Source organism: Musca autumnalis, unplaced genomic scaffold, assembly GCF_047663935.1.
Source record: "Musca autumnalis isolate F117 unplaced genomic scaffold, ASM4766393v1 scaffold_1, whole genome shotgun sequence".
Taxonomy (NCBI): Eukaryota; Metazoa; Arthropoda; class Insecta; order Diptera; family Muscidae; genus Musca; species Musca autumnalis.
This window is the reverse complement of record NW_027411644.1, coordinates 328058012-328081607: the sequence shown is the minus strand read 5'-3', so window position 1 is coordinate 328081607 and position 23596 is coordinate 328058012. Positions and strand designations below refer to the sequence as shown.

The 23596-nt window shown below is 32.8% G+C and overlaps 1 protein-coding gene across 1 annotated transcript in view; it reads left to right on the top strand.

The window, feature by feature from the left end:
- C15 (homeobox protein C15) overlaps positions 1 to 22947 on the top strand; it is a 60007-nt gene extending 37060 nt beyond the window's left edge. The window contains exons 3-4 of the mRNA XM_073964401.1: positions 2245 to 2473; positions 21933 to 22947. Of these exons, the coding sequence (XP_073820502.1) occupies positions 2245 to 2473; positions 21933 to 22134 (431 nt within the window). The 3' untranslated portion in view covers positions 22135 to 22947. The remainder of the gene's footprint in view (positions 1 to 2244; positions 2474 to 21932) is intronic.
- Positions 22948 to 23596: the final 649 nt, after the last annotated feature.

Below are 23596 nucleotides of genomic sequence, written 5' to 3'. Positions count from 1 at the left end.
CAAATGTCAAATTGCAGATAGTTCGGTTAAAAATTGTGGCTCAAATTCTCAAAACACCGAAAATCGGGAGGTATCGTTATATGGGGGCTATACCAAAGAGTGGACCGATATAGCCCATCTTCGAACGTGACCTGCCCTCGGGTGCAAAATTTCAGCACTCTATCTCAATTATTGCGGACGCTAGAGTGATTACAACAGACGGACAGACGGACATGGCTAGATCGTCTTAGAATTTTATCCTGATCAAGAATATATATACTTTATAGGGTCGCAAATGATTAGTTCGATATGTTACAAACGGAATGACAAACGTAATATAGGGTATACTATGGTGGAGGGTATAAAAACAAATATGTCAGAGGATAGAACACACACTATACCAACATAAACGTGGAAAATAATGAGGGAATTCTATGGGGTAGTTGTTGTTGTAAAATTGATTCAAATAACGTAAATGCTTAAGAAAATTTAACGCTATAATTAAATGTTTTAATTAACAGAATTTCATCTAAGTTCACTTAAATCCAGTATTAACTTTCGTAACAATATTTGTAATAAGACGAATTGTAAAAAGATTCCTCCCTAAAATAATTGGTAGGTAGGTTTGTAAGCCTTTATGACTAAAAAAATGTAATATTATTTGCTGATGGGGTTTTTTGCAGGGTCTTCCATTTTACCGCGACTTCTGGACCGTATAAAAGCACGGGTAGTATCAGTGACTTATTTAGTGTGATTTTTGAGCCAGCTTAATTTGTCTTAAGTGATTTCTATTGGACTGAATACATACTGATTACCTATTGAAATCAGACTGAATTACCGCCTTACCTTCTAAAATAATATGAAAGAAAAACTTTTTAATTTAAAAACAACAATTGAAATATTTATAGCAAAATGTTTTTAATTGTAACTTAATTATTACATCGCCCTCATAAGGAGTTTTTTACGTAATTTATTGATATTTGGGCCTTATGAAAAAAATCGTTATTACTACGCGTCTCTTATCGCACCTAATAAAAGCCAAGAAAACACAAAAAATATTTATAACGACAATACGTAAAGAAAGGAGGCAGCTCACAACCAGACAGACAACCAGTCATTTAGTTAACCAATGACAATGTCTTCAACGAGACAATGTCCTAAAAGAATTTTAAAAGGTTCGTCGTCTTGTCTGTCCCTAAAGACATACCAATTTGAAAAACAAAACAGAAAAAACGCACTGTGGAAGTCGACGACAAGAACCAGAGTCCGTCGTCCATTCAGTCAATCAATAAAGTAAGCAGCCAAATGAGACTGTAGTCAACATAAATGATACTTGCGTTATGCTGTTGTTGTGTTCACAGTCCACAGTCTGGGTCATACAGGCAACCGGCTAGTTATCCGACAACCAAGCAGACTGTCATTCATTTTACTTAACGCCGCGATATAACTTCTTTTTGTCACAAATAATATGACTCAACGTCATGGAAACATTACAACAACAACAACAATGCAATAAAATGTGTCGCGTGTTTTCATATTGGAAGCAAATGAGACACCGTCTGCTATCCCATAAGGCAGCCCAAATAGCAATGGATCGGTCTATTACCACCACTGCCACTATTAGAGTCTGCCTTGTTTCAATTAGACTTTTTCGACAAGCCAAACTGAACTCCTCAGCCACTGAACAGCAAAACAGACTAATTGATTTCACAGCGGCAGGTACACCAACGCAACACAATACAACAACAACACCGGCAACCGGCAACATTACCTATCGCTATTAATGTTGACCGATAAGGCCGCTTAAAGTGGCCAGTAATTAAGCCGACACATTTATCCTCAGTAGGAAAAGAAAGGTCCTAGTTTTTCTTATGTTTATGGCCCTTTGATGTAACTATAATGTGTGTGTCTGTGTTTTCATTTTCATTCATAAATTCAAGAAAAAACTCCTTGAAACACTTGTGTGAGTGCACCCACAAAACACACACACAGATGTTGAAAAACAGGTTACCTTAATGTTCGTGCACTTTCCGGAAGTAAAACTCGGAAATGACTTGTTATCAAACTGTGTGGCAATAGGGGATAATTTATAGCTGCACTTAATTGTTGAGACCGCCTTCAAACATTTGACAAACAATTAAAGGATAAAAAGGGAAACATTTATCAAAGAAATAATAGGGTGTAGGATAAACACTTTGTAGCCTTTAATTGCTTATTAAATTGCTCGATCGACATTTAAATCCCTTTTTTTCGAATTCCTTTCAGCTGCTTTTCCAATTGCCCGACGCATTGGTCATCCCTATCAGAATCGTACACCACCCAAGCGAAAAAAGCCACGCACATCATTCACACGCATTCAGGTGGCTGAGTTGGAAAAACGGTTTCACAAGCAAAAATATTTGGCATCCGCAGAAAGGGCGGCACTGGCGCGAGGTCTTAAAATGACCGATGCCCAGGTGAAGACATGGTTCCAGAATCGACGAACGAAATGGAGGTGAGTACGAAAAATGAAATACAATTTTAAATTAAAAAATATAGTTACAATCATAGTCGGACTATAGGAAAAGTGGTAGTTACAAGCTGAGCATTCATCTGCCCAATAAAATAAGATTTTATTATGCCTGATGATCGGACTTAGCCGCACGTGAAACGTAGCATAATGGTTAGATGTGTGGGGCCAAGGCACATTTATATAAGGAAGAAGTGACAATCAGCTGTATTTTTACTTTTTTTTGTTACATTTTGATTCAAATTTGTTCTATTTTAGGGGACTATTAAAATGTATTTATGTTTTTCCTGAGAAAATTTTTAGAACGACCCCATTATTCAATATTTTCTTTGACATTAAATTTTCAATAACAACAATGTTGTTTTTGTAAATTTGTTAGTTGTTGTAATTCATGCATTTACCTTATATAAATATGCCTTGTGTGGGGCTTTGGTAGAATCCTAATTTTTTAATATACCTCTCAGGTCACTACAGCTCAACTTGAAAGCGAATTAATACAATTTTATTTTTACAATTATTAGTTGTTGGGAGAGAGAGAGAGAGAGAGAGGTAAATCTAATAGTAATCATTAACCACTAGATAAGGTGATAACCACAATAGGAAGATGTGCTGCATCTGATTACCAATAGACTCCGAGAAAGCTAGCTATTTGTGATAGTCCACATAATATTCCGGGATTTATAAAAAGAGCCACTACGTTATAAAAGGGAAGAAAAATTTTTCCATTTATAACATAGTGGCTCTATTTACAATTCCTAGAATTTAATTCCCAGTATTTACAATCTTCAACTGATAACACTAAATGAGAATAAATATTTTTGAATAAAGCATATTCTTAGCAATACCCTACAATATCCCATAAATATGTAAAAATATATATTTCTGAACCAATCAAATATTTATTTCGACATATTTACGATACGTTATTCTGCTCTCAGAATATCTTAGCTTCAAAAATATCCCTTCTCTGTGAGCAGAATTTTTCAAACAAATGTTATAGAAGAAAACACTTCACAAAAATAACCACCTTAACATTAATACTAAATATTATAAGAAGAAAGAAAAAAACATAGAAAAACATTAATAGTATATTAATATTTTTAATCAATCATCAGATCCAATTATGTTTTATAGTCTCCATTATAATTTCATTTACATCAAAGACGCAATTAACATAACTATCTAAACGATTTATTTTTATTATATAGATATGTATTTATATGTCAACGCATGTGTGCATTTAACGCATTTAACATATAATAAATATGTACATGTGTATGTATGTATGTATGTGTTTACCATACATACCCAAATACGATTAGTGATTAAGTCATTTATTGTATTGTCATTAATTAATTACTAATGAGAATTTAACTATTTCGAATAACAACAAAAATAGAATTGGACAAAAAAAAAATAGTTAAATTTCGTTTATCTAAAATCGGTAATGCGTCATTAATTTTGTCTTTTGTTTGTATTTTATTTATTGATTAAAATGTGATATTAATGAGTTATAAAAACACATTTATTTTTGATTTTCGTTTAATGTCATTTCGAAACACAAACTTCCCCCAATCGCCATATTTTTTTTAAATAGTGTCGATAATGACCAATTAAAATCGTATCAAATCCGGGCAGACAGACAATCAATTTTACATACAATTATTGTTAGAAAGCGACGAAAATATTAATGAATATAATATAGACTACCTAATAATATATTAACTTAAAATGTAGGAAAACTTTCTTTCAAACAAATTATATGAAAAGAATGGAGTACGTGACTTTTTACTTGGATGGCCGTTTTCAATAATTCATCCTGAAGGAGATTTCCATGTTTTTCGTCGTTTGCATTCTCATTCAAATTTAGTTCACCAAACATGTAAATACCATAATGCATATTGACAAATAAGCTGAAAACCATATTCTTTGTAGAACTTTACACTCGACATTTGTATTTCGACCTCTGCCAGAATTGAACTCATTAACTTTAGAGCTAAACACACTACACACTGCGCCATGCTTGCGGACATAAAACACATTCATCTACATAACTACTATTCGTACGTTAGCTAACAAAAAACTCGTTTACCTGCGGTGCTATTGTAAAATTCTGATGAAATAACACATTACGTTGCAGCCTACTGCTAATGCAAAAGGTAGCTTAGTTACATTGCTCTGTAGTGGGTTGTACGGCTCATGAGTATAGGCATAAACTTATGTTAGAGTAGGCCGGTTGTGCGCTCTAGTCTACATAATTTATGGAAGAGGTTAGATATACATTTCCATTGATTTTTAAAATTCTGGACCCTTAACTTTAACTTTGCCCTGGTTTGTGTCATTTCTCAGGAGCTGGGTTTTCAAGTGTGCATAGCTGGATATTGCCAGATGTGCTTCGACGTTCTCTCCGCATGTCCTGCATTCGTATTTTGCAACATGTCAGTCTACTAATATCTACTAAACTGTCCCTCTGTCTGTATGTTAGGTTAAAGGATGCATAGCTATCCTAATTAACAGCTTCTTTACTACGAGACCTTATAGTTCATTGTGTTCATCCTATAGAGTTCTGAAAAATAAGAAAAAAAACAGACATTGAAAAAAGAGAGAAGATATTAAATAATACAAGTATTTGGAAGAGGAGGTGTTTGCCGTGAACCGCGGTGCGGCAATTTCTTCTCGTTGCAGCCATCTATAATGGTAAACAGAATGCGACTTTTTGGCTCGGCTATCAGAGATTCATACATACGGTCCGTTGTGAATCGCGTAACGCGTTAAAAACAACAACCACATGAAAAAAGTGTAAGTGATGCCAAGTTTTTTCATGAAGTTTTCATGTAGTTGTTGTAAGTCGACACTCAACGGACCGTATGTGCAGAGCCCTTTAGACAACGACAATAGACAATAAGTCAGCATTCGGCACACAACAACAACAATTTTAGAAAACACTGTTGTCAGTGCATGGTTTTTCAATTAGTGTGTGGAGAGAGAAGCTCTCTTTGCTTGCTCGCGAGTAAAGAGGTGCCGAATTCTGGTTTAAAACCTCAGCATTTATGCTAACTGTAATACGGACAAAATGTGCCTCATCGAAATAGTGGTTTGGAGTATGTTTGGACCATTGATGCTCAAATTATTTTGTTCATTTGTTTCTCTGAGAGTGTCTTTCCTTTGCTAAACCACGGCAGATGAGAAAAAAAGAGAACGTGTGTTGTTGTTGTAGTCACGTTAACGTATATGGATGATCTTGGCTGGTTTGGACGAAATCCGTTTCAGACAATTTGGAGTTGATTTAGCCATGTCCGTCCGTTTGTCTGGCTGGAGCGCACGACAACTCTCGAACGGATCAACCGATTCGGTCCAAAATTTGGCTTTCATGATATTTTGTCCAAACTTATTTTGGATTATATAGGTCCACTCCCCCACGAAAGTTCGAAAATGTTCGGAACATTTGTGCGCACGATTATCATGGAAGGGAGTAACCTATTTGATCCATACTTTGCACATCGTGAAATTTCTACCAGACATAGATGAGGTTCCTATATGGACTCAATCGGGTACCTCCCACACAAAATTTCGGAAAAGTTCAGTTTAGGACCTGCTCTCGAATCGCATTGGTTGTTCTTGCAACAACTTGTGTTCACTGTCCCCCATACGAAGGTACAAGTTTCATCAGGGGCAAGTCCATACTTTCTCAGAAAATAGCCTTGAAGTTGGAAAACCCCTATCACACCATGTGTAGTGGTTGGAGCGCAAGATAATTCTCGAACGGATATACCGATTCCGTCCAAAATTTAGCCTTCGTAATATTGTGTCCAAACTTAGTTTAAGTTCGAAGATAAGCCATATCGGTCCATTGCTTCAGGTACCTCCCCCACAAAAGTTCAAAAATGTTCGGAAAAATTGTGCGCACGATAACTCTTGAAGAGAGTAGCCGATTTGGTCCATACTTTACACATCCTAATACATCTACCTGATATAGATCAGGTTCGAATATGGACTATATTTGTCCACTTTTTTACTTGTTCTCCTCCAACTTCGCATACCCTATAGTATTCAGCAAATTCATCTTTTCCCCATTTGCAAGCCAAAGATTTGATTTTGCAGTGACTCGATATTATTTATATAGCTAATTTCAGGTCGGAGTTCATAAGGGAAGTAGAGAGATTGTTCTACGTTTATGCCAGATTGCCGTGGAAACCTTGTTTCTGGTTTCGTTGAGCCAAATCAGGCCGCACGAAAAGTTAAAAAGAGTAAGCCGTGCGTAAACTGATAATGCAAGATATTTTATATACCGTGATATAGAGGCATCCTTGACATTTCTTCCACCAACTAACAATAACACCTTGCCACAAAACTGGGTTTTTCTTGTTAGATCCAGCACAAATTGAAAATCACACAAAAAAGATTCTTGGCGATTTGTGCAAAGAAATTGTGAAAAAATACGATCGCGGCGCTTCAAACGACGTTTATAAGATCGTCACAGACGTCAAATCTTGGATATATTCGTATGAGCCCGAAACAAAACAGCACTCAACCGTGCACGCAGAGAAAAAATATTTTTCGCTTTTGTTGGAACAACAATACCTATTTTTGTTCCAACAATTCATTTGTTTTGTTCAAGCATTGCTATTACAAATCCAAAAATACTATCAATTGCTCCAAATATACAAAACAAAAACAACTTCCGAAATTCCTTAATATTGTAAAAATCATTGACAATGCCTATGGTAGGAACTATAATAATCTAGAATTTTTACACAAACTATTGTCAGCCCAGAAAACCTGTTACTTAAATTTTTGATTTGATCGTATAAAATTCTCGTATACACTTTCCACATAACTTTGGTATAAATGTCACGTATAATATTATGAGCATTGACAAACCCTACACATGGGCAGGTTTTGTCAGGTCTAACTAAAAAGACAACAAATTGATAGAAGCAACATAACTACTCCATTGCGCTCATCCTCCAAGCTCCTACCCCTACATAAGGAATATCAAAAGACCACAAGAAATATGAAAAGCAAAAAACAAATTAGGACCAAAAACATTTCTCAGATTGTGGTGTAACTCAACTATCAAAACACAAAGAAGAATGATATAGAAGAAACAACTAAAAAGAAGAATCTCATGGTGTAAAAGAAAAAAGATAAAATAAAAAAAACAAAGATAAGATAAGAGGAACTCATACAAACAAAACTCACAAATTTTTTTTTTCACCACGGCATCGAATACCGAGAGAAGAGAATAAAATTGTGGAAGAAAAGAGAATAATATTGTCCAGCAGACAAAAACTATTGTTGGATATGACAACAACTATTGTTGGATATGACAAAAAATTGTTGTAATTAACCAAAACGATTGTTGGACTCACAATACTACATGCGGAATCTAACAATATATTTACTATATATATTTTGCTCTTCAAATATTGTGTGATCAATCATATTTTTTCTGTGCGTATGGGGGTCCTCGAAGCCGAGCCAAATCCAACGAAAGTTGTTCATGGAAGAAGCACTGTGAAGCAAATGGTTACCTGTTTCTTCAGCTAAGCTGACCGTGTGGCTACTATACGACTTGAGGAACGTAGTGCGGTTATTTGTGAGTGGTCCATTACAACTTGTTTGGCTGGGGTCTCCGGAGAAGCGTTCAAAAAACATGTTTTGGAGGCGTCTCAATAAAACTGTTTTTGATTTTAAATATTCGCGTTTCCATTATTAGGCCAAAAACTTTTCTAGTTCACCTCGTATGTGTAGATTTATTGGCTATATGTTCATTTGTCGTGGTATATAATAACTGATTTCCTATGAGCTCGGTGGTAGCTGTATTCTAGACTTCACTATAAATTTGGCTCCTTGAACCGAAGTATACTCTTGGATGCCAGTTCCTTCACTACAATATCTGCCTGAAAATTCCTTCCGGATCGAACTACTTAATTAACGGTTCCGAGGCTATAGTTTAATCAATCAGTATGATAGAAATAACGCTTTTAATTGTGTATAAAATTGACCTCAGGCTTCTTCTCTATAGCTTCGTCTTCTTGGTATTTCTTGTATAACGGGCATGCTAACACCATTAAGTATTACTTTGAAACAAGCTTAAACGTTCACATCACATTCTCACAATCTGGAGAAAAGGCATTCAAAGCTCATGTTAACGACAAATCTACGAACAAATTTATATACCCATCTAAAATTCAAATTTGGTCTTGTTGTTTCACATTATCTCGAGGTATCCCATTTTGCATTTCGGCCAATATCTATCAGTTTTCATATTTCTTAGAATAACCTTCGCTTGAGATGCCAGCAGTCCATGATACCATTAGTGTTCTTCGATATACCCATATTTCAAAGGCCTCCAGTTTAATCTTGTCGATTGATTTTATGGTCAATATTTCAACTACGTGGAGCAACGAACGCCAAACGTAGTACTTAATAAGGCGTGGTTTTGTTAAATAATTTCCTAACTTTATGGATTAAAATATTACAGTAACCTTGAGCTTCTCCAAATAATTGCATTGCCGCCGTCGGTATTCAATTTCAGAGACAGCTCAACAAAACGCGTTTGATAACCGACGGTAAAACGACAATATCTTTTTAAAATAATTTTCCTTACCTCCACATATTTCGAATTCTGTACATTTTTTTCATCATTTCGAATTTTAATATGTTTTAATAAAATGTTTTCCAAAAATTTTCATAGTATACTACTAAAACTCTAAAACATAGTATACTACACGCTCCCCAAAGCTATCGTGACATGATATAATTTCATTTACATTTTAAGCTTTCGAAAATCTGAAAAGCCTTTTTCCATAAAAGACCGACCAACCAACCCCTTTGACTGGAAACGTTTACATAAATAAATAAAAATGTTAATTTGTTTGTAATATTCGAATGGCACGACTTGTTTACACAAAACCGCACATCGCCAAGTCTAATTGCTTTCGCTACCACACAATAAATGGCATTTACATTTAAATAGATGTGATTTGCTTACATTTAGAAGATCGACTGACATGCAACTGAGAAAGTAATTTAATCGCAACTACAACAAATTATCATTATTATTACTTAATTATGGTTGGTTCGAGTTGTTGTTGTTGTAAGGGGGAATTGCTTTGCTAGTTATTCTAGCCACCCACAAGGCGGTATGAATAAATTCCCATATCTTGTTGACAAAATCAACTGAGAATACAAATCATGTTAAGATAGAATGGAAACTCCCCATTGTTTCCATTAATGTTTTGGGGGGAAATTCAATATGAAAAACATCCACTAAAATATACAAATTAATGATGACCAATTAAAATGAAATTCATAGCCAGCCAACAAAATGTCATGCATGATGACTCGTGACTAGTCGTGAACGATGAGGAAGGACGGCAACAAATGCATTATGGCCATTTGGCAATTGGGCCATAATGGCTCCACAGCACAATGTGTGATTAAATGTTTCCCTCGTTAATGGACAAATCGTCTGACCAACGGCCATTAAAAATGTAAATTGTTGACGTGCAATAATGTCAACTAATTTAAGGTAATATTATTAACGGCGTCTCGTTTGGGGTAGATTGTAAAGCAGCCATATTTGTTTAAGGTAGTTTCTAGTTACTTTTGTTACTCGTATTGTTATGAAAAAGTAGTTGAACCTTTTTTTTGGGGAAGCCATTTTTGTTTCTTTTTTTTCATAAAAAATGAGGGTGGTTAAAAAAGAGTACAATGTTGTTGTACTTTGTTGTTATGACTTATACCTATCAATCGGGAACTAAAATATTTTCGATTGCTCAACTATTTGTAGAGAGCGGATAAGAAGCAACCAAAAAAAGTAAAGACGTCATTATTCGACAAATATTTTATAACAGCCATAATTTATATTTTGTCTTAAATATTGGTTTGTCAATAAATCACTTCTCAGGATGTCATGAAGAAACAAAAAACACATTTGCATTTGAAAAACGAAAAGTTCTAGGACAGAGAAGCCATTCGACAGTCGATACGCCTGAAGAGCTGCTTAACCAACAGCGAAACCAGGTAACGTAATTTGGTGACTGTGTGGGTACGAGTCCTTGGCTTTCCTTTTTCACTTGCCAAAAATTTGCGATCATCAAGCTTAACTCTAAACGAGAAAATTTATAGAAAACATATAAGAGTTTTCAACTAAAATACTGTATCGTTTCGATGGTTTTACTATGTCATACTCTTTCCTACATTTTCAGACTTGTCTGAACATAATCATCAAATTCCTCAAACAATGTACATCATTGGTCATAATAGCTCAACTCGAAAGAGATGTAATAAAAGTGCATATATTTAAAAATGGTCTTTGCCTTAATAACTGGGATTCGAACCTTGGTCTCTGACAACCAAGTAACAAGTCCATTTTTTTTATTTAAATCTGTTCAACTCAAGAGCAAAAAATAAAAAATAGTTTATATTATTTTGTAAAATTCATCCAACATCCAAAAAAAATTCAACTACTCCTCAGCTTGAGTTTAAAAAATAGTATCAGTACAACTTCAGATTTACATTCGTGAAACATAAATCACCTATACTGGCTGCAGTTTATATATTTATCTTTTTTCTAAACAAAGCAATAATCATTGAATAAATAAAAGCGATAAAATAGCAACAAATTAAAAAAATATTAAAATGAGATGGGAAAGAGTCCACATCTCATCGAATACAATAAAAACTCTTTGTATTTTCAATTTCCATCCATAAATATTAATTTAATGTTCATATAATTTATTTTGCAATAAACAAATAGCGAAACGAATAAAACGAACACCCAACAATTTCAAATTATAATTGAAATGTACAATATAATGGGCAAAGAAAAAAATAATGAATAAAATAAAACACATGTTTGCAGATTTGTTTCTTAGGTGCAGTCATTACCATAATTAAATTAAATATGTAGTTGTTTTTACAGCAAAACAATAAAGATAAATAAATAAAAAAAACACGAAATGGCCAGTGCTGAGAAAACAACGAACAGAGATGATAAACATTAATTAATCAAAAATTAAAAAAACAACTATTACAGCAGAATATCAAAAAACCGTGGCTTATGTTTGTGTGCAGCCATTAAATTGCCATAAAATAATGGCTGCGATTAATAAATGTTAGTAATTTTACAGTATTTCTTAATGCGTTGTTAAATGTTAAATAAATATTTTTGTTAGACAACATTATATTACAATTTTGTATAAAAAAAATATTTTCTATTGTTGTTATAAATATACGAGTATTTTTATTATTATTATTTTTTTTTCAAACGCGTTTTTTTTTGCTAATGAGATCACTTAAAATGTAAATCTACTCCGTATTGACATAATAGCACGGTTACACTACGGGTTTTTGCCGGGTTAACCCACTTCGGGAGGATTTATTTGACGTTTGCGCTATGGAATTGACATTTGAAATCCAAACCCACTGGGTTAACCTGGGTATAAGTCGACTTTTGCTTCCTTCTCAGAAAACAACACATATTTTCTACAATTTTATCCTTCCAACATTCACCATTTATATACATACATATTTTATTAATTAAGTTGTCATCTTTATCACATTTAACCTTTTCTGTTCGGTTGTGGGTCCAAAGATTACTCATAAATCTTATCGTAAAACTTCATCCTTTCTTACGAAATCATGTGGCAATTAAACAAGAAATAGGAAATGTGTTGAACAATTTAATTAGTTAAAACATATATTTTCACTCTTTCAGAGTTTGCTACCATGACAAGGACTCTTTTACGTTGGTTTGAGACTTTTATATTAATTGCCATATGTGAAATGCAATTTATCTTCTGAGACATTGAAAATAACCAGGAGGACACAAGAATAAAGTAACGATTGAAACTTTTCCATAAAGATAAGGGTGGAAAATACTATGAATTACTTTTGCAAATTAAAAATGTTGTATAAAGCAGTTTAGCAATGGGGAGTGGAGGCAAAGTAAAACTATTGTGGTATAAACTACCTTTGACATAAACTATTTTTCTGATGAAGATGTAAAAAAATGTTAAATCATAAGGAAATATTTAGGATAATAGTTTATCTTAATTTTTTACCATTTGAATGCTTAAGAAAAGTAAAGAGATAATCTTTTTCTTTTTAACATTATCTAGCAAAAACTTGGGAATCATATGAGCCGAACAACATATTACAAAGTAATGTGAACAGGCTACCTTTTGCATTTTACAGCGAAATTTTAAAATTGTACAGCGAAAATGTCTTATTTTAAACGACTACAAACCCTGGAGGTGTATGTTCTACCCTCACCGACGGAAAAAGAAGCTTTTTGTTGGAAATAATACGAAGAGTTGTTGAGTAACATATAAGCGTTTAAAGAACACATAATACTGGTGAGCGTGGTCCAGTCTGTGAAAAAAATATACAACTTGCCAAATTTAAGACAGTTCGCAGCAAAAATTTGTAAGCCACATGAACCGAATAGCCTGTTACAAAGTTATGTAAAACAGCTACCTTCTGCATTACCAGTAAGCTGAAATATAATGGGTTATTTTTTAAAAATTTTACAAGACAAACCTAATTAATTCACTCATTACTAAGTAATGAGTACGAAGGCACGGAATGTACGGTGCCAAAGAGTGTGTTCAACGCTCACCGTCGGCAAACTATTTTTTGTTAGCAAAATTACAAAGAATTGGTGGTCTATATGTAAGCGTTTAAACAATGCTTAACGTGCGTACGCGTGGCACGTAGTGTATTTGGCAACAAATCAGAAGTTCATCTCATCTTGTAGAAGATAGTTAATTTGTAAGTTGTTACGACTATCAAAAAATACTATAAAAACCTGTTATTTGGTAATTTAATTATGCTTTGTAGCTGTACCCTTTTTGGAATATTTGTGTATTGCTTCGGGAAGGATGGAATTCCCCAAGAAAAAGTTATACTTTGTAATAAGTACTGCGGTAACTATTTGAAATAAATTTAACAATTTGTCATAGAACAGTAACCAGAAGGAATAGATGGGGACTTCTGAGTGAAATCGGTAATTTTTTTTCAAACAGTAGTTTTTTTATTTCCTTTATTCCTGCTGTGCCAGCAAAACATTTAAGTATATTTTAAATTTTAAGACTAACCGTTCCAGAGATATTTTATACGTAATATAATAATATAAAAGTAATAGTCGAATTCTATAACAACTATGTGCAATGAAATACTCATATCATCTTTAATATTGGTCCAAATAGAAAAAAATATATTTTTTTTTTGGTATTTTTTGTTGTATTATCAGTCATCTAACAAAATAGAACAAAATTTTGCACAATGGGCTTTGATGCAATTTTTCCAAGTAAACAATAACCAGCAAAAATTGCATCAAAACCAAAATTAATTTGTATCAATTGTATTCTTCGATTTTCTTGATTACAAATGTTTCATGTATGACTTAATGATGTTATAATTAAGTTTAATACAAAAATTTAAAAAAAAAATCGAAGAGTACAATCATTGATAAAAATTTATTTTAAATATTAAATTGCGAAAATTGCATCCAAGCCAACTGTGAAAATGTTTCTTCTATTTTTTTAGGTAGCTGATAATGCAAGAAATAATACAAAACAAAATTTTTTGTATTTGGACCAATATTAAAGAAGTTATGAGTATATCTTTGAACATAGTTTTTATAGAATTCGACTTTTTCAAGGCGCGATATCTCTAGAACCGTTAGCGAAAAAATCTGAATATATAATAAAATGTTTTGCTGATGAGCAGAATCAACACTGCAAAAAATAAAAATCACGTTTTGAAATAGTGTCCGATTTCACTCAAAAATCCTCATATAGCCCGTCTTCGAATTGGATATACAGTAGGCCAGCTAATTAGGGACAATAAATTCATTTTAATAGATTACACGATTTCGTTTAAAAATGCGAATATTTTGATGAAATAAATTTTGCATATAAGGTATCGGAATAACCATGCTGACATAATGTAAATTTCCGATGGCGGTCAGCTAATGCCACTGTACATACATATGTTTGGAAAAACTATAACGATGTTCATAGATTGGTCCCCAAACCCAGAACTCCCGTCTAGAGTTACAACCTATTCTAGATTTTATACAGCTTATCTGAGAAAGCACAGCCCATAAAAATTATACTGGCGATATACACTCCGGTTCATCTGAATAGAACCCACCAATATTTCCCTACAAATACCGTTATAACTGACGATAGGAGAGGAATTGTAAATTATATTTTTGTGGACATGTAGAGTATTTAGTAGCCGATATTTTCAATACATAACATGTTTCACATATGCGTTATAACGGTACTTTTTACTCGCTTTATGAAAAAATGTCAAAATATTAGCATGTTTTAATGGTTCACCAGAATAGAACCACCCTAAGAATTTACACAAATCCTTTGTCAGATGTGGTAAACTTTAACAAAAAACTATTTATAATTATAAATAAAGGCCGTGAGCGTTGATTGCCAACAAATATTGTGCAAAAAGTTTGTATTATGGTCTTGAAATTTGATGAAAATCTATCTCCAAAAAATATTCTTATGAAGAAATTGGTAGAAACAATTTATAAAGTCAAACTTTTATACTGTATCATGTTCAAAATTTCCAAGACTACAATAAAATTACAAAAAAAACCGCATTTGATAGGTTTATGAGTCCGAAACAGAGGATAAAGATAACTCTAATATCTACCTCTCCAATCCAAAAATTGGCTGTGGACATCTACAGGTCCAAAAATAAAGAAAATCCCAAACAATCGTCCAACAGCCTTTTAACTGCGCCGATACAGGCCTACTTGTAACTTCATATACTCGTGGGCGAAATTTAAGATGCCAAATCGATATAGTCCATATTCCAACAAAGCCTATGCCTGGATAAAATATTAAGATATACAATGTTTGTACCAAATCGGGTTATCGGTTCGAGACTTATTGTGCGCACTAGCCAGACAAATGGATAGACAGTCTCCAAAAACTTGGAATCCAAAAATATTATTTCGATGAGGCCCACTTTTCAAACAGATTTGTCTAAAGATAATTTCCAAATTTGATTAAATAGTTTCCACACATTACTTTAATACCGGATTTGTATCAAACTGGTTCTAGGCTTTTCTTATAACTCGCAATTTAGGTGTTAGAATAAATTCAGTTTCAATTCTGCGAATTATTACGAATGTAACTGGTAGATTCAAGAAAATTTAGATGAATTTCTTTTAATTTAAGAATTTGAATTGCAACGCAAATTGTTCTTAAGCATTTAGTATCAGTTGTATCAGTTTTGCAACAACAACTACAGAATGGAGTTTACAGCAATCATGAAATTTTCGCTTAGTTTATTTACACTGTTTACTTAGCTAATTATTTTTGTACTCTTTCTGATCTCATTGTGTTGTCATTCATTGCAACTCCCTCATATTTATTACCTCTTCCCCCATTGATACCTTGTTTACATTCATTTATGTCTTTGTATACGAGTGTTTGTGTATGTACATCTGGATCTCGTTTGAACATTGGAGAACCTCCCAAATGAAGGATGCTAAAACAAAAAAATCAACACAAATTACTACTTTAACGAAAATATGTTAGAATCTGTCGATAGTATCAATGACCTTGGTATCTTCTTGGATCGTAGATTGGACTTCAGGGAACATATTTCATTAATTACAAATAGAGCATATAAAAACCTCGGCTTTATCAAACGTTGGAGCAAAGAATTTTTGATCCAGCTGTTACTAAACAGCTATATATCTCATTTGTTCGTTCTCCTTTGGAATATGGATCAATAGTTTGAGATCCAGCATATCCCATACAGTCCAATTCTATTGAATCTGTACAAAATCAACTTTTAATGTTCTGTCTTAGAAATCGAGGTTGGAACCCACAGACATTGCCATCTTACGAATTTCGCTTAAATTTGATTAAATTACCAACTTTAAAAAGTAGACGCACTATGCTAAATGTTACATTTTTACTAAATGTCATTCAGGGGACGATAAAATCAGAATTTATTTTGGAAAGAATTTATTTAAACGTTCCTTTCAGGCCAACTCGTCATTATCAATTTCTACAAAGAAACTATTTCACCTCTAACTATGCTTATAACGATCCTTTGCGACATATCTTTGTCGAATTTAATAAGTTTTATCATCTCATTGATCTGTCTGAAAATCGGCATTCGGTCAAAAATTGTTAATACTCTGTTAATGAATTAAATTATTTATATTTAATGTAGTCTGTAAGAATTTTGTAATCTATAGGCTTAAATAATAAAAAAAAGACAGTCTATCCATACTCAAGCGGGTATAAATAGGGGAGCGTAACGGGTGTGCGATGGAGTTGTAATTCAGACTGTGACTTAAACCCGTCAGTGTAAGCTTTGTAAATAGTAATCTCCATAGAGTAAAGATGTGTGCTTACTAGATATAAGCCTTGTGCTTAGTAGAGAAATAAATTCCTGTGTGGATAATGTCAATAAAACATTGTAGAATCGTAATCTAAAACTAAACCTCGTGTTTTTATTAATGTTCTCGTTTAGAGTTAAGCTTGATTATCGGAAATTTGTTTTGCAAGTGAAAAAGGAAAGACAAGGACTCGAATCCACACAGTCACCAAATTACGTTACCTGGTTTCGCTGTTGGTTAAGCAGCTCTTCAGGCGTATCGGCTGTCGAATGGATTCTCTGTCCTAGAACTTTTCGTTTTTCAAATACAAATGAGTTTTTATACATTAACGGATATTTGGCCGTTGAAATGTCTTTCTTCATGACAAACGCTATTTTGTGCTGCCTTTGAAGTTATGAGTTTGTCTTTGAACGCTAACAGACCGTGACAACATTTTTCGATATGTTTTCAAGGACGTGGGTTCAAATCCCAGCCAGGCTCAGGCAGGTTTTTTATTTTTTGACATTTTGCCTGTTAGGGCGAAGATCATTTTTAATGAGTTTTATTAATATCCCCGTTTAGAGTTGAGCTTGCAAGTGAAAAAGGAAACCAAATTACGGTCACCAAATTACGTTACCTGGTTTCGCTGTTGGTTAAGCAGCTCATCAAACGTATCGACTGTCGAATGGCTTCTCTGTCCTAGAACTTTTCTTTTTTCAAATGCAAATGTGTTTTTTGGCACAAATCGTATCGTATTAAACCCTAATTCCGTAACAATATAGTCCAAAATTTTATTGTTTTAATTTTAACCATACATCGTTTGATGGGTTTTTTGTGCCGCAACAGATTATATGAACCGAATTGGTTTCAAACATCATAAGGACGACATTGCGTGTCGACTTTTCTTTTACAATCATATGAAACTTTCACATCTTTTGGGAGAGAGTGAAGGTGAAGAGTTTTTCATCGCTCTACCAAAAGATGTGAAAGTTTCGTATGAAAGTTAAAACATGTGTCTTTAGAGTTAGACATTTTCAGGACTTCTGCAAGATGTCAGATGTGTTCCAATTGTATAAATTATAAATTAATATGGATGGCAATTTTTGATACAATCGAGCCTAAACTTTTCTTCTGCTAATTTTGTTTTCTTGTAAATTCAGGGTATACAACGTACATTTTTAGGTTATTTGTTTGGTTGCATATGCCTTATGTTCGCTTCAATATGTTATCATTACTCCATGTTTTTTATTCATAAGACAAATCCTACATAAAAACACAAAAGTCCTTATCCTAAGAACACGGAAATAACCTTCAAAAAATAATCTAACTTAACCCATTTTAAAAGCCCTCACATTATGGAAAAGTATTTTTCCATAAATTAGCATTGATATCACCAATCAAATCTAAATATCACACAATCACAACAAAACCAATCCTCATCAAAATGGTTTCAAATTTATTTTTATTACATATTTCAATCTTTTTGCCAACCAACAACTTGCCGGCAACCTTGTTCCCATCAATTCAATATTCCTTGCTAACATCGTAAATAAAAATATATAATATTTTCTTGGTAATAATAGCTTTATGTTAATCATAATGTCTTAAGTACTCATGAAAAGTGTATTAAATATTTATAAAACAACAACCCTGCTCTGCTTGCTTTTAATACATCCCTCCATCATCATCATCGTACACACTTCGTAGAAGCTAACATGAGCTTGCGCACTAGAACTTTTGATTGTGGGGGAGGTGGAGGTTGAAGAGAAAATGTAATAAAAATAATTTAAAAGTTGGATGCCAACCCACCCACCCACTTCACTCAATGCGTTTCCTCCCTTCCAGCAGCAGCCATATTGGATGTATCACTTAAATCATAGAACATGTAGTTTAACTTCTTGTTACCTCGGAATACCGATTGTTGGCTGGTATGTAGTTGTAAAACATAGTTGCCACTAAAAGTTTTCTCGTTATCCTTTGCAGGGGCGTTAGGGGGGAAGTTATTGAAGTATAGTTTTGTTACAAAGTATTTAGTGAAATTAGTTTTCATAATGTTGTCATTGAGATTTCTCATATGTACAATGTGTGTCATTTTCACACAAAGAACTTGCAATTATTTGCTTGTATGTGTGTCTATCTGTCTGTCTTTATGTCTTCTGTATCTAGCCATTACAGTTATTAATTATGAATTCATTCATTTGAGTGATGATAAATGCGTTAAGTTTTACATGTCGTGTATGTATGTATTGCTGTATGTATGTGGGAATATAAATATGAATAACTAATTTCTGGAAATTGATTTAATTTGAGGTTTCGTTAAGTTTATCAACGCAACCAAAATTAGGTGTGGAGGGCTTTCAACAAAAAGATATTCATTGTCTTGTTGAGAAAATTGAATTTTTAATTGACTTGAAGTAATATTAAGAAAATCATATAATAGTAATTAATCTCAAAAATTATATGGACAAAGGGAAAAATGTACTTCGTGGGAAACTAACTATGCAGACTGAGAGGAATCGATTACCTAATGGCAAATTTGCAATATCAAATTTCAAAGTAATAAGTCAAGATTAATAAATCGTTGCAAGAAAACATAAGGCTTACAAAGAATTATATTTCCTCGATCGAAGAACAAATAGAACACCGAAAACTATTCTTTAATCTTGGGTATTAATCTTTGATCTTAACGTAAACTATGTAACTTAACCTAGTTAAAATTATGCCAAATTGCCCGTAGAGAGCAATATTCGAATGTGACTTAAAATTAATTCTTTAAAAGTTAAGTTTTGAAATGTAATATTCAAATACTATGAGAAATTCAGTATCCCTTAATCACATGTCTTTCAAACAACAAAGTGTAATTGTTTTAATAGCTAATAGCTTTACTTGAAATTACCATCTTAAGCCAACAGAGGTAATCTAAGAATTTTACTATAAACGATGATTATTTTTAAAAGTTATGAAACTTGTGGTCGTTTCGTTTCCCAACAGCAAAAAGATGAACAACTTTTCCAACAACAATGGAAAGGCGTCGGTAATGAATTTCCCCAGTTGTGTGGTTTCACAAATTCGAAACATGATTTTAATTACCAACATCTTGGCAAATCCTGCCAAATGAATGTTCTTGCTTTCTTTTCGAGTGGATAGCATCTGGTTTTCCAAAAAGTCTTTATACACAAATTTATTATTAAAATGGTTTTCTTGGCCTAAAAGCAAACGGCTTTTTACATAATAACCTTTTAAAGTTAAGCTATTAACACTGTTTATTGAAATTTATGGCCAAATAAAATTTAAAAAGGCCACAATTTAAGAGAATTTTATGGAGACACTTAAGGCGATTATTAGCATAGAGACAAATACCAAAGTCTTGGATACTTTGGGAGGTTTGAAATGTGTATTTTTGTAAAACAATATAAACTAAATTCCATTATCACAAACAATGTTGGTTACATTTAAATTGATTTTATACCATAGCAATATTTGATTATAATTAGAAGAAATATTTCCTTTTTTCATTTGAAAATTTATAGATTTTGAACTTCAACATTTGTTTTGGTTTTCATTTTCCTAAAAAAGGTTACTCACTCAATTTAGAGCTTTATCATTTTTTTTTTGCTAAATGCTTGTACAGTTTGCTAGCCTCATATCCGTATATAACATTTTCCACTGGAGATGTGTGAATAAATGAATGAATCAGTGTGTGTGTGTGTGTGTCTGCATTTGAATGCTGGCTACGCTCGTTTGAAAGTTGTTATCCACACGCAATAATTCATGTCGAACCGAAAAGTGATTAAATAATAAACAAAACGTACGTACAAAAAATTCAAATAAATATGAAAAATAAATTTTCTGCACATTTCAACTCACCTCCAAATGTTTAGACTCCAGACCTGGTTAGAAGGACGAGGTTGATGGTGGTGTTGTTGAATGTAAAACTCACATATAAAGAAAAAAAATTCAAAATTGAAATGCATTGCTATGTGTGCTCTGCCCCCCATTTCATACATTGTTTTGTTTGAAAATTACAAAATATTTGCCATGCTAATAAATCACATCCACCAGGAAAGGCAAATAAAGTAATTTGAAATAAAACAAAGTTTCAAATTACATGGATAATTGCTTCGGGGAAAGGAGGAGATGCAAACGGAAACAATTGAATTATGGCAAGGGTAGCTATATTTATTTATATACTTTATAATTTTATAGTTAAATATAATTAGAATTTAAAATAATTAGTATAGAATGACCTTTTTCTCAAAATGATTTAATGAATGAAAATAACGTCTATACTATTTAAGTATTAAAAAAGGTCACGCACCAACCACAATTGTCTCAATTTGAACTTCAATATCTCAATAACGGTAAAACCTATGAAATTATCATAAAGGTCAATCTTATAGAGGATTTTCAAAGCTACATTTAGTCCCATTTTGATAGGACATGCGGTTTCCAAGCAAAATCGTGAAAACCCTAAAAACTCCTAAAAATGTCAACTTGAATCGCGATTTATTTAAAAAGCGATCCGGCAATTTTTTGTTGTTTTTTTATTTTTCTCATCTATGAACATTGTATTTTCAGAAACAGCAAAAACTTCCTGGATATAAGAACCTTTCATTTAAAGTTGCTTCAAGAGCACCGTGACTTTTAATTGATATGATATATGCAATAAAATTATATATGATACAAAATCATATGTATGTAATGATATGATGATAAATTTATTGAGAAACGAAAGGTTATGCCATTTTGGTCTGTCGTATGGCTCCAAAGCTTATTTTCATTTCTGTTATATACGCTGCTTATAGTGACTTCAAAAGTTTGCCAAAAAATCCAATATGGAAAAGAAATGACTTTTTGCGTGAGCTTTTTTACTCAATCACCTTATAATTACGATTTTGTCTAATCTTATAGAAAAACTCATCCCAATATGATACAGGGATACGTTCTTGTAAAAAACTCATAACCCTAATACTAATATTGTAATTCTAATCAAATGTATAATAATAAATGATGCTTATAACTAAAACATTAAATTAAGAAATTATTTCTTCATTCTTCTCCTTGCAGACGTCAAACAGCTGAAGAACGTGAAGCAGAACGGCAGGCTGCTAATCGGTTAATGCTATCCCTGCAAGCGGAAGCCATAAGTAAAGGTTTTGCTCCACCACCATCCGCCCCAATGACATCACAACCTGTCAATGGAGCACCATTGGCGGCGTTGCATGGCCTGCAACCATGGGCGGAACCACCGCATGCAGCAGGATGTTAAAAATCCCCGTCTAAAGATGGCCCATACAAAAACCCGAGTATATTAAAAAAAGTTGTGATAAATAATAGAAAACAAATACAAAATAACTTGTAAATACCGAAAACATAAGCAAAAACACCTATTGTAATTCAGATTAAATGCCTCTCTTTCCCACAAATCGCAATAAATAAGAAAAAGAAAATAAACAACAAAAAATCTTGTAGATTTTTATTCCTAATACTTAGAACTGTAAAAAGAGACAACTTAACAAATTATTTTTAATTCTAAAATTATAAATAAAGCGAAATAAGCATATATATTATTAGTGCTAAGATTAAAACGCTAAACCTTATTTTAATTTCTCCAATGAAAATAAAAACAAAAGTGTAAATAGTTAATATTAAAAGGTTAAGTTAAAACAATATTCTTATTATTACAATGTAATTAAATTAAAGAAATAGAGAGTATCTTTTTTCTTAAAATCAAACAATAGTGTAATAGTAATACAGCTCAATAGCAATGCACCGTAAATTTCATTTCAATGTACAATTCAAAAACACCGCAATAGCTAAAATAACAAAAAAATCATACGGACAACAATTACTATGTAGAAAATTAATTAATAACAACAAATTAATGTTGATAACAATTAAGTCATTATGCTGGCAAACAACTATTGTGTACTGTGACAGCTATAACAACACCAACAACAACAACAAAAATGAGTATAATTCAATGTAATACATCTTTATAATTTGCTTGTAATTTAAATAAAAACAACAACATGAAAAAATTGCTTAAAATTTCAAAAATATACATAGAAAATTATATGAAAAAACGAAATGAAACTGTGTTTTTATTTATATCAACATTTTCCCACGAAGCGTATATAAATAATTTGCTCATTAACATTTTAAATATTCTTTCTAATTTACACCTCACGCTATTTGTAACACGCACAGCAGAAAACATAGACGGCATGGAGTGAGACGTTTTACAATTTTCGCAAATTTTGAGGATTTTGGTATGGCGGAAATGTTTTCTGCCGTGGGAACTTGAAAACGTTCACTTTTGAACAATGTCAAATTATTTAAAACCCATAGAATCTATGTCACATTTTATTAATAATTAGCGGAGTTTCTTAATAGCCGCAGTAATAGAGAAAATATAAAATACCCACATGTTCCTGTTTCTGTCGAACTGAATCTGTTTAGAACATTTTCTCATTTAGAGGCAAAGAGGTAAAAAAATTGTGCACACGATAACCGATTCCATACTTGGCACATCGTGAAATTTGTACCAGACCCTCCTTCGGGTACCTCCCACTGAACAATTTTGAAAAGTTATGTATAAGACCTGCTTTCGAATGCTTTGAATTTTGTTGTAACAACTTGTATTCACGGCCCACAGATAGCGCTGGCAAACTATCGATAGTCGTAATCAGGGTTTCGGAGTCGAGCAATTTTGCTGGAGTCGGAGTCTG